Source organism: Aotus nancymaae, unplaced genomic scaffold, assembly GCF_030222135.1.
Source record: "Aotus nancymaae isolate 86718 unplaced genomic scaffold, 86718_ANA_hifiasm-v0.15.2.pri h1tg000019l, whole genome shotgun sequence".
In the NCBI taxonomy this organism is placed as follows: domain Eukaryota; kingdom Metazoa; phylum Chordata; class Mammalia; order Primates; family Aotidae; genus Aotus; species Aotus nancymaae.
The window spans coordinates 44669572-44681792 of record NW_026988431.1 but is presented as its reverse complement, the minus strand read 5'-3'; the positions used below and the strand labels follow the sequence as shown (position 1 = coordinate 44681792).

The 12221-nt window shown below is 36.1% G+C and overlaps 2 protein-coding genes across 7 annotated transcripts in view; one reads left to right on the top strand and one right to left on the bottom strand.

The window, feature by feature from the left end:
* The window catches only part of MED12L (mediator complex subunit 12L), a 366898-nt gene that overhangs the window by 229496 nt on the left and 125181 nt on the right, over window positions 1-12221 (bottom strand). The window lies entirely within an intron of this gene.
* On the top strand, window positions 5527-11853 carry GPR171 (G protein-coupled receptor 171). 2 transcript variants are annotated; one of them, XM_012437085.3, is made up of 2 exons: window positions 5527-5639; window positions 10189-11853. In XM_012437085.3, the coding sequence occupies exon 2, from the start codon at window positions 10241-10243 to the stop codon at window positions 11195-11197; it is 957 nt and encodes a 318-aa protein (XP_012292508.1). In that variant the 5' UTR covers window positions 5527-5639; window positions 10189-10240; the 3' UTR covers window positions 11198-11853. The 2 variants fall into 2 exon arrangements, with proteins under 2 accessions (XP_012292508.1, XP_012292509.1); XM_012437086.3 differs by lacking the exon at window positions 5527-5639 and adding an exon at window positions 5670-10062.

Sequence of the window (12221 nt, the reverse complement as noted above, 5' to 3'; positions counted from 1 at the left end):
TATGAAAGGCGTGTTATAAAAACAGGCCCACCTCAATAAACAGCAAAATATATGACAGGTATTCTTACTGATAAAGCTTATGAGACTACTTCTTCCTTTTTGAAGGTGTTCATTGTATGATTCCATGGCTTCTCTCGTGGTCACAGTCATGGCCACTAGGCACTTCACTCCACTTCCCAAACACTGTATCATGTTTTGGGGACCTATGACACAGGACTTAAGACCAGGGAGTAAATTTGTTCTTTATCACCCTCACCAGCCTTAATGCCCATGGTATCAGCATGGCAAGGGAAGCTCACACCTGCACTACACTTCTCCCTTCTCTCCCAAATCCCCCATCATTTGAGGACCTGCTAAACCTGCCCTGAAAGTATGTGACAAAGGGATTATTTTCCTATCATTCCATTTCCTGACACAAATGAACACGAAGAAAACATGGCCCTCATCATATCCATACAATATTACGTATTACTTAAATGTTTGATGTTCTGTTTTCTTTTTTTGTTTTGTTTTGTTTGAGACAGAGTCTTGCTCTTGTCGCCCAGGCTGGAGTGCAGTGGCGTGACCTCAGTTCACTGCAACCTCCACCTCCAGGGTTTAAGTGATTCTCCTGCCTCAGCCTCTGGAGGAGCTGAGATTACAGGAACCCGCCACCATGCCTGGCTAATTTTTATATTTTTAGTAAAGACAGAGTTTCACCATGTTGGCTAGGCTGGTGCCAAACTCCAGACCTCTGGTGATCCGCCCACTTTGGCCTCCCAAAGTGCTGGGATTAAAGGCATGAGCCACCATGCCCAGCCTCAATGTTCTGTTTCTTAAGCTAAATGAGTCTCTACATTTAACTTGCAGCTTTTTTCAAGCTGTTAGTTATGTTCTACTTTTAACCACTATCTTTCTAAAGGAATATTAGCTCTGATATCATATTGACTGCATGAGAAGGCAATCCTTGTAAAAGCCAATTTTAATCCACATCAAATTCACTTTCTTGTTAAGAAAAACATGCAAATATAAAAAAAAAAATGTCATGGTCAACTGTAGTTTTTATCTAATAGTATGAAAGTAGTTAGGTACAAAATAAGAAAAATGCTCTTTTTAAATAAGAAAACCGGCATTTCCATCAATGCTATTCAAAATAAGAGCTCCTTAAGTGTTTACAAAGCACATTCAGAATGTTCTGGTTAATGACAGATAAAGGTATGAGAAATATTTAAAATCTAAATGAAAAAGAATAAAATAAAAATCTATCTAAGCTGTATCAAATAAAAACTTTGTAACCCAATAAGCCAAATTCACCTTTCTATCTGCCCAACCTGCCTCTCTCCTCAGACTTCCCTTCCCAGGACTGAAAGTTCAGTCTCCTCTCCTCCCTCTCCACCGCACCACACAGTGATTTCACCTCCACAGTGGTCCTCAGCTATTACTCCCCTCCCATGTAATTTCAGATCCCTTATTGCTTCTCACTTTAAATGACTGCAATCATTCCCTAACTGGTTTCTTATCTTCCACTTTCTCTTCTAACCAAGCAAACTCCAATGCTGGCAGAGATACCTAATATAGCTGAATGGACAGCTCCTTCCCTTGTATAACCATGAGCTCTCCAATGCTTACTTTATTAAAATCCCAGGGAGCATCCAAGATTTGGTCTCAGTCTTTTCCTCACAGAGACACCTAAACCCCCAAATTGTCTGACAGTCCCCCATAAAATTTCTCATACTCCAATTATCTGTGTCATCCCCCAAGCATACTATCTCGTAGCTCAATCTGAAGAAGCACCCATCCACCCCACCTCAGTCAGGAGCACTACACTTCCTGGATTCCCACAGGTTCTAACAGCACATAGCAGTTAATAAGATTCCTTATTACTCCTTCACAAAGTATAAAATATTCTCTAGAAGAGCTAAGGAGGCAGCTTGCAATCAATAAGTATTTGCTGTTATAATTTTTCATAAATACTTGATCAAGAAATATTCACATGGCTGGGTCCAGTGGTGAGCACCTGTAGTCCCAGTTACTCAGGAAGCTGATGCAAGAAGACTGCTTTGAGCCAAGGATTTTGGGACTGTAGCAGGCTATGATCAGACCTGTGAATAACAGCCAGGGTAACATAAAAAGACCCTGTCTTTAAAAAAAATAAAAATCAAATGACTAGGAAAAGGGAGACGTTCTCCAAAGAACGTTCTCCTGAAAAGTAACTGAAGAGATTTTAAAATGTGTTCTGTGCTTTGAAAATGTGTTATTCATAAGTTCATTAGAAATAGACCATAAACAATCAAATGGAAAAAAAAAGCATGAAATTCAGTGACGAAAAAGAAACAAGATAATCTTTAAAAGTTCTTTATTGGCGACTTCTCCGGCCCCTCCTGTCCGACCGTAGAACCTCGCCCCGGAGCCTGAATAAACACTTCATATTGGGGAAAAAAAAAAAAAGTTCTTTATTATGAACTTCCCCACCATAAATTATTTTATAACCATGGACCAACTAGCAGTCACACCTCACAACCAAAACGTAAAATGTTGATGCAATAACACTACAGAGTCAATAAAAAAGGCAGACAACCAAAGGACTGTCAAGGGGAAATGACAGGGGAACGTACGTAGTCATTCTTTTAACTGAGTTCACGTTCCAAGAATGTGTAAAAACAACCTTTGCCTTCAAATCATTTCCAAATATGTATTCTCCATTTCATTAAAGAGAAAAAAACAAGGCAGAATTTAAATAACAGAGAAACAGTAACATGGAAACTGTCTACATTTCACTTTAAAACTACACTGCCTAATCATATCTGTCACTCAGATTTAAAGCTACCAATCTCAGAGCACAGAAAAAAATCTTTGGGCTAATCCAGGTGGGAAAGAGAATTATGTGCAAAAAACAAATTATTTTCTTTCAAAACATAACGCTGAAGCACAGTGGCTCCAAAGAGAGGGCTGACTTTTGAAGTTGCACAGGCTGTGGCAGAAGTGACTGATCATAAAAATCATACACATGTAAACTATTTTGATCTAAGAGCATCCTAAATTCACATTCTGGAGATTGAAAACTCCATGAGGAAGGTGAGAACAGTGGGACACTGTTCCACCACCCAATGGCACGCAAATTCAAATGGTTACAAATACTAAATGGGAAGGGACTTGATGGCCTCCACTGTAATCACTATCCCCAACACTTTCATTGTAAGAAGCATAATTAAGAGCTGAGAAGTCAGGGTCTAACTGTGCAGGTCTGGGTGGGTCTTTATTTCTTTGTACCTCAGTTTCCCCATCTGTAAGAGGCAGAATCTCCTGTATCTCATAGTTTATTTAAAAAAAACAAGTCCTCACACCTGTGCCTGGCTTTGGCAGTGGCCACCCACCCCAACATTCACTTTCCCCTTCCTATTAGTTCCAAATGGCTTCCGTGCTATATCTAAAAAGCAAATTTTTAAAACATTAAACATTCAAAGCAAATATTTCTACTGAAATACTGTCATTTGGTATTTGTGTCCAATAAAATCAAAAGCACCTTTTGTATGGATAGGAGAGTTGACTATAGAAAATATTTTCTTTCTCAATTCATAACTTGGGGGACAATTTAGCTCTAATTTTTATTTTACACACACAAAATATCCATGAAATACTCTTAAGTAATGAAGAGATTATTTCTTAAACAAAAAGTACTGCCATGACCAAAATAAGGGAAAAATAACTTCACCTCACTTCTTCCCACTTGGGTATGTTAGTGATGACATGCAACTTCCTGGAACACTAAGTATAGTTACAAATACTTGTCCTCAATGAAACAGAAAGAAAAAAGTGGCTTGTAGAAAATCAAATGGAACTTGTATAAAAAAATGAAAAATACACGTATTTCCACTATGAATAAACTTCCACACAAAGCCAGGTTAGCTAAGCTGATTCTCAAAAGGAGGAATATGATTCATCTCTCTATTAAAAGATTAATTCTTATTATTCTAAAAATTAAATAGAACTCTGAGAACTAGGGCACTTTAGTGCTTTCACATTTGGCAATCCAGACACAGAAACTGTGGCTTGAGTGAACTTTTAAGTGCAATTGCTTGTACTTTTCAGTTTTGTCACTTCTCACTTACTTGTCTGCAAATTTGTCTTTTCTACAAGCATGTTCTTCAGTGAGTCCCGTATATCAATGAAGCATACATATCTTAAAAGAAAGATCCTTTCCTAGCCTATGATGATAAAGTTAACACTGGTTCTTAACATAAAAAGTTGGAGAAATATTTGCTTTTTCCCTCCATGTTTATGATGTATAGTCCTCACTGGCAAATAATAATCATACGAATTTAGGAGAATGTCAGAATACCTGAAATATGACCAATATCATCATAAGCATCCTTACATTTTTTTCGAAAGTCTCCTTAGACTTTCCCTAAATTCTCCCTAGCTAGATACTTCTCATTTCATCTTTTGAGAGAGTCTTCTTTTTAAAAACTAATACCAAGGGATCCATTTTAGATCCTGGAAAGGTATCTTATTTTTTCTTACCTAGAAAACTGACCAAGTATTATTAAAAGAAATCAAAGCACCTACCAAGCCACTGAAGCAATAGAAGAAACCAGACCCTAACTAACCAGGAAATAGCTTTGCATTTATACACATCAACTTCGAATCAGAAAATTTAGAACTCTTGAAAATAAGTTTGTTAGGTCCCCCACTATGCTAGTCGCCTTTCAGACATTCAATAAACATTTGTTCAGCTAAAAGCTAAAAACACAACGAACATTTAACCAAACAATTTAAATATATACGGTAGGGTTCCTTTATATACAATCTATTAATTACTAAATACTATTTCAATTTATTACGCTGTTTGAGTCAAATAGACAAATACTTGTAACAAGTCGTCTCATAAATTGAAAATATATATTCTTCAATGAAAAATTATAAACTATAAAATAGTATGAATAACACTTTAAGTGGGTATATATAAGCATAGAAAAAATTTAAAACTTATGTACCAAAAATATTAACAGTAATTATCTCTCTGCATAATGATGTTCCTTTTTTATTTCCAGATTTTTCTATAATGAACACAAAAGAAGATAAATAAAACACATACATTAGCAGAGTCTGTAAAACACATCTTTTTGTTTGTTTTTTTAATAATACATGTCTCAGCAGGGATACAAACTGCAACTATTTTTCAAATTCTAACTTTGAAAAGCTTCATTACTATGTATACTGAAGAAACATTTGCTTAAACACCTTATATCTTTAACTATTAATCCCTGTCAAAGCATAAAGAGTGATAATCTTTGAAATCATTATGACATAGAACATATCTTGGAAACTTTAAAAAAAAAGGCTAGGTACTAAAATAGACAAACGAAGATCTTTTCTCTAAAAAATATGACAAGTGAATTGCTTAAGAAAGCACACATACAATTGTATATATTAAAAAAAAAAACTTCTTTAGGAGACTTTAATACAGTTAAACTACTTGCAAACCACAGTTTCATCTACGTCAATATGCAACATTTTAAAACCACACAAAAAGAAAAGGAAATTTTTAGTAAAGCCAGTAGCCTGCAATGGGGCTGCTACTGCTGTGGCTAACCAAACAGTTCATGCTTCTCTGAAGACGTACAGCAAGGCCTGCTGAGGCTCACGGAAGACAGCCCCAGGTATGTCTTTTTAAATACTTAATATGCTCAAATGCTTTTCCATGAAAAACAAATTTGTGATTTTTAGTATTTAAAGCTTATAAATAGAAAAAGGCTGTATAAGAAAGCATCCATTTTTAAACTCTAAATAGGTCCTAGCTGTGAATGATACTATTATTTTATTTTCTCTGATGAACCCATTCATCTGTCTCCAAAAGACAGCATAACTGACACCAGACTGAATACCTGGGTGAGCGTAACTATTCAGTAACTCAATGTTATAACTGGGTGGATAGAGGCCACGTTGTAAATCTTCACAACAGGGAACAACAGCCCTTAAGATGACCTTCCTCTATAAACATTACAATAGGTAATTTCAAGAAAATTCCACTGTGACTCCCATTGAACATCTAATAAGTTTATTTATTTTCCTTTTTTTCTTCGAAAAGGAATCTCACTTTTTCACCCAGGCTGGAGTACAGTGGTGAGATCTCAGCTCACTGCAACCTCCACCTCCTGGGTTCAAGAAATTCGCCTGCCTCGGCCTCCCAAGTAGCTGGGATTACAGATGTGTGCTACCACATCCAGCTAATTTTTGTATTTTTAGTAGAGACAGGGTTTCACCATCTTGGCCAGGCTGGTCTTGAACTCCTGACCTCAAGTGATCCACCTACCTCAGCCTCCTAAAGTGCTGAGATTACAGGCGTGAGCCACTGTGCCCAGTCAGTTTATTTATTTTCTAAGCAATGGGCACCCTATCCAAAATACAGAGACACTTAAAATCTTTTATTGTTGCTGGCTACTTCTGGGTATCTCACATTTTCACTGGCAAATAACTGTCTAGTAAAATATTTATTAAGCACTTAGTTCTCAAACTTGTGACACAGAACACAGGATGTTATTATACGATTGTTTAACCTCAAATTTACATAAGCAAAAATTTTAAACAGAATTGTTTTTCACTGTAATTTAAACAAAAGTTCATAAATGCAAATGTGAGAAATGGGAGATGCTCCATGATTCTTGAGAAATACTGAATGATTCATTTCTAATAAATTATTCATGTATGGTATATATCATCAGTTCTAGTTAAAGAGAAAATTAAAAGAAATTATTCTAATTCTTCTATTTATCATATAAGCCTCATTGATATAATAGTCTTATTTTATAGTTGTACAAGCAATGGAGCACTTAAAGTAACACATTATTATGTCACTATTATTATGTAATATTTGAAATAAAAGAGCATAAGCCAAAGCCAGGCCCAGTGGCTCATGCCTGTAATCCCAGCACTTTGGGAGGCCGACGTCAGCAGATCATGAGGTCAAGAGATCAAGACCATCCCGGCCAACTTGGTGAAACCCTGCCTCTACTCAAAATACAAAAAATTAGCTGGGTGTGGTGGCGCATGCCTGTAGTCCCAGCTACTCAGGAAGCTGAGGCAGGAGGATCGATCGCTTGAACCTGGGAGGCAGAGGTTGCAATGAGCCAAGATCACACCACTACTCCAGCCTGGCGACGGATCAAGACTTGGTCTCAAATAAAAAAAAAAAGAAAAAGAAAAAGAAAAACCGTAAGCCAAAATCCTAGGGCCTTAGAAAGTAACAGTAAGCAAAGATGTGACACATGATCAATGCACACCAACACTAGTTTTTCACATAAAGAAAAGTATGTTCAAAATTCCAAGGTTCAAATAAATGGTAACTATCAAAATTCATGGTCGCCAAGGACATCAGTAAAGCCTAGAGTAGTTTTCAGATATGAGTAGCTTCCTTAAAGCCCTGAAATAAGCGGGATTCAGGAATAGGAAGGATAAAGGCAGAGAGCTCAGACAATGATCAGTAAGAGCAGATCCTAGTCCTGCCTGAACACGCTGTGAAAGCTTGAGGAACCAGGGCCAGTCCTCCATCTCCTGAACTGACTTGGGGATTCCACTAGAGGCTATTCATAAAGATCCCATCCATTTTTAAAATCCTATGATCCCAAAATTTCTATCACATGCAAAAGTATAAAGGCAGAAAGGAACTGTACACAGAATAGTAGAGACCCTACCAATCCCAATCTTGATCTGGGATTAAGAGATAGTCAAGATGGCAAAGAGAAACTAGGTTATGGGAGCTTTAAGTAAAGCTGGTTTAAACTTATAGGAAAGGACCTAGGGTTTGTTTTTAAATGTGCATTTGTGTGTGTGTGTGTGTGTGTGTGTGTGTGTGTGTATGGCATGCGTGTGTGTGGATGTATGCATAAAACATCAAAATACATGAAAAGCCTATAGTTATTTCCCTAGTATTTTGGTAAAAAGTTAAAAATGAATAGTTTATTACGTAAAACTTGATTAGAACATAATTCCTGCCCACACAGTAAGCCCTTAGTAAAGATTGGCAGATATAATCTTCATCATCATCACCATTATCATTACTATTATCACCTACTATTATTATTATTGAGGCAGTGTTTTGGAGTGGTTTTGAATGTGGTTCTGAGATCAGACTGACTCAGTTGGAATCCTGGCTTTGTATTCTACCAGCTACATAACTTTGGGTATGTAACCCCATTATGCCTCAGTTTCCTCATCTGTAAAGCAGGGACAATAACAATACCTACCTTATGGAAATGAAAAGAAGGTAAATAAGTACACGTAAAGTACTTAGCATAACGTCAGATACAAAGCAAGTGCTTAAATATTTTCATTCAGTTTGGTAAATGATGACATTATTCATGGACTCTAGGGTGCTAACTCAGGTAGGGAAAGAGAAGAGGCATGTAGCCTTTAAGCAGCACTTGAATTTAGAAAGCTTTGTGTACATCTGCCTTAATAATCTGCATATATTGTTTCATTACAAATGCACACAAAGGTTCATTAAATAGTTGGGAGAATTTTTAGAAAGACATCAGAAGTTTTATTCTCTTATTAAAGGGAGCTTTCAGAGTAGCTGATTTGGCCTTCTATGTTGGTCACCATAACTTACTATTTGCTACCTCTAAAAAGATTGTATTATAAAATTTTTTCTTGCTAAAATACAAAAATAATCTTCAGATCTTTAAAACAAAAGAACATTGTTGAATATGCAAAAGGAGGACCCACACCAACAGGAAGCACAAGAAAGGTTACTAATGTATCCTTAGCTCTAAGTATTTAAGTTTGAATAGAGCAGGTCAAAGGGAGCCTTACCAGTTTAACTTGAGTTTACAAATCCACCCAATGTTCCAGATTTGGGAGGGGCATGACAAGATTTCACTGTCATTATCAATGGTAAGTAGAACAGTAGTTCTAAGGGGAATGTCTTATGTTTCCGGGCTTTTAACTGCTTCAAAACCCACAATGAAAGAAAAAAATAATAATTCAACTGTTAGATGTTTTGATACTAATATAACTAAATTTTTCTCCAAGGATTCTGTAATCAATGAACACACATCTATGTTCTGGTAACTTTTAAAATACATTTTTAATGAAAATACTCAAAAACACCGACAGAAACATCTATACCAGTACTGTTCAACAGAAAGATAATGCAAATTACAAAGGTAATTTAATTTTTTCTAACAAATGCATTTTAAAAGTAAAAGTAAACAGGAGAGATTTATGTCAATAACATATTTAACCTAATATACCAAAAAAACATTTCAACATGTGCTCAATATAAAAAATATTAGTAAGATATTAAAGATACTTAATTTTGTACTGTTTATATAAAACAGTATAATTTGTACTACTTGTACTATTTTTTATAATATTTTATACTGAATCTTCAAAATTCAGCATGTATTTTGCATTTACAGCTCAAGTTGCTTTGGACTGCGCACATTTCAAATGTTCAATAGCTGCACTTGGTAGAGGCCACAATACTGGATGTAAGAGGTCTAGGCCATTAAGAAACTGAAGGATGAAAAGGCCATTAAGAAACTGAAGAAATGAAAACGAAGGAAATAAGCATCAATTTAAGATCACATTCTAACCCTTCAACTCCTTCTGCTAAAAAGAAAAATGAAACAAATTTTGTTTTTGAAAACCTTCCAATAGGTTATACAATGAAAGACCTATTTTTAAATAATACTTTTTAAATTGTACTACAATTTTCCATGAACTCCTTACCTCCCCTGTCAGCCAGGGTTCTCCTCGCCTGAGGAGCTACATGAATCTATGGAAAACCAAAAAACAAAACAAGAAAAAAACCAGAAGGCCTCACTGAAGGCTCTTCAGGCTCAACCACAAACCTAGTTTCCTCTCTCTACTTCTCAGAATTTCAGTTCACTTATCTCCTCTGCAAACTAACTTCCAACCCAACTGGTAACAAAAGAACTACCTGAATGGAAAAACCCAAAGTTGAAAATATCCCTACTAAAAGCAAACCTGCATGGGATTTCCTGAAAGTCATAAAATCAGACAATGGAAAACCCAGGCTTCTTCATAATCTAGTATGTTCTCACCAGGCCACATGGTCTAGTAAGTTCACCAATAAAATTATATCTAAGAACTAGAAAGATAATGGCATTGTGAGGACAAATGTCTTTTAAACAAAATAGTTGCTAATTTTAATTACTAACCTCCCTTCTCTTGTTTCTTTTACAGAGTCTTAAAAATTTTTCTTTTCAATCAGCAGTCACCCTTACTTTCCCTCAAGATGACAAACAGTTCGTTCTGCCCAGTTTATAAAGATCTGGAGCCATTCACGTATTTTTTTTATTTAGTTTTCCTTGTTGGAATTATCGGAAGTTGTTTTGCAACCTGGGCTTTTCTACAGAAGAATACTAATCACAGGTGTGTGAGCATCTACTTAATTAATTTGCTTACAGCCGATTTCCTGCTTACTCTGGCATTACCGGTGAAAATTGTTGTTGACTTGGGTGTCGCACCTTGGAAGCTGAAGATATTCCACTGCCAAGCAACGGCCTGCCTCATCTATATCAATATGTACTTATCAATTATTTTCTTGGCATTTGTCAGCATTGATCGCTGTCTTCAGTTGATACACAGCTGCAAGATCTACCGAATACAAGAACCTGGATTTGCCAAAATGATATCAACCGTTGTGTGGCTAATGGTCCTTCTCATAATGGTGCCAAATATGATGATTCCCATCAAAGACATCAAGGAAAAGTCAAATGTGGGTTGTATGGAGTTTAAAAATGAATTTGGAAGAAACTGGCATTTGCTAACCAATTTCATATGTGTAGCAATATTTTTAAATTTCTCAGCCATCATTTTAATATCCAACTGCCTTGTAATTCGACAGCTCTACAGAAACAGAGAGAATGAAAATTACCCAAATGTGAAAAAGGCCCTCATCAACATACTTTTAGTGACCACAGGCTACATCATATGCTTTGTTCCTTATCATATTGTCCGCATCCCATATACTCTCAGCCAGACAGAAGTCATAACTGATTGCTCAACCAGGATTTCACTCTTCAAAGCCAAAGAGGCCACACTGCTTCTGGCTGTGTCAAACCTGTGCTTTGATCCTATCCTGTACTATCATCTCTCAAAAGCATTCCGTTTAAAGGTCACTGAGACTTTTGCCTCACCTAAAGGGACCAAGGCTCAGAAAGAAAAATTAAGATGTGAAAATAATGCATAAAAGACAGGATTTTTTTCGTGCTACCAATTCTGGACTTACTGATCATAAATTTATGGTTTTGAAAGAGAAAAAAAAACCCAGTATGAAAAAATATAGGTAGTTAGCAAATATGTACTGGTTTACTTAGAAATTCTGTTTCCAAATGCAAGTCAAGCTTGTACTGTTATGCTTGTTGATACTCATTAACGCAAATCTCTGTACAAAAAACTAAAGAGTCTCACTGAACCAATATAAAATCCTGCAATATCCTTGAAATCCAATAGGCCCATGATAGAAACCCAAAGGTATTCATGAGTTATTCATTTGAATGTCTAGAACTGACTTCTTGATAAAAATATGAAAAATCATTTCCATGTAAGTTACCAGAAAGCCCACCAGCAACATAATTTTAAAGCCTTTCAGATTACTTTTTAAAAATGCAGCTTAAATAAAATACTTGTGCCTGATTTATTTTTCATCCATCACTTCAAAAGATGGTAACCTTTCAGCTCATAACTCCTCTAATTTTTAATGTCTAATTTTTTTCTAACACAATAACCAAAACCTTTTATTTATAAAAAGGCTTGAAAAACATAGACAACCTTTAAAGTATTCTATGTACTTATATTCTATCTGTAGGTTCTAAATAAAGGCTTCCTAATGTTTGTAATAATAAATTTAGTGACTTCTCATTTCTATTTTGAAGTAATATGAAACACAGAGGCCCTTTAACATTTCAGAGGAAGTTGTTAAGTTATACTAACTACTGAAACTAGTGTTTTGGTACTAGAAAACCACATTAATAGCACATCAATGGTAAAACAGCACCAGTCAGGTGGTCTTTATAAAACAGACACACTGATTTCACATAGCAAGGCCGTGTTAGAAATGTAGCATAGGCTGGGCTGCTTAGCGCTGCCCAGGTCCAGAAAGACGAGCCTGACTCCACACAATGCCCCAGTTTAAAGTATAGGTAACTCTAGCTGGGCGTGGTGGCTCATGCCTGTAATCCTAGCACTTTGGAAGGCCGAGGTTGAAGTCAAGA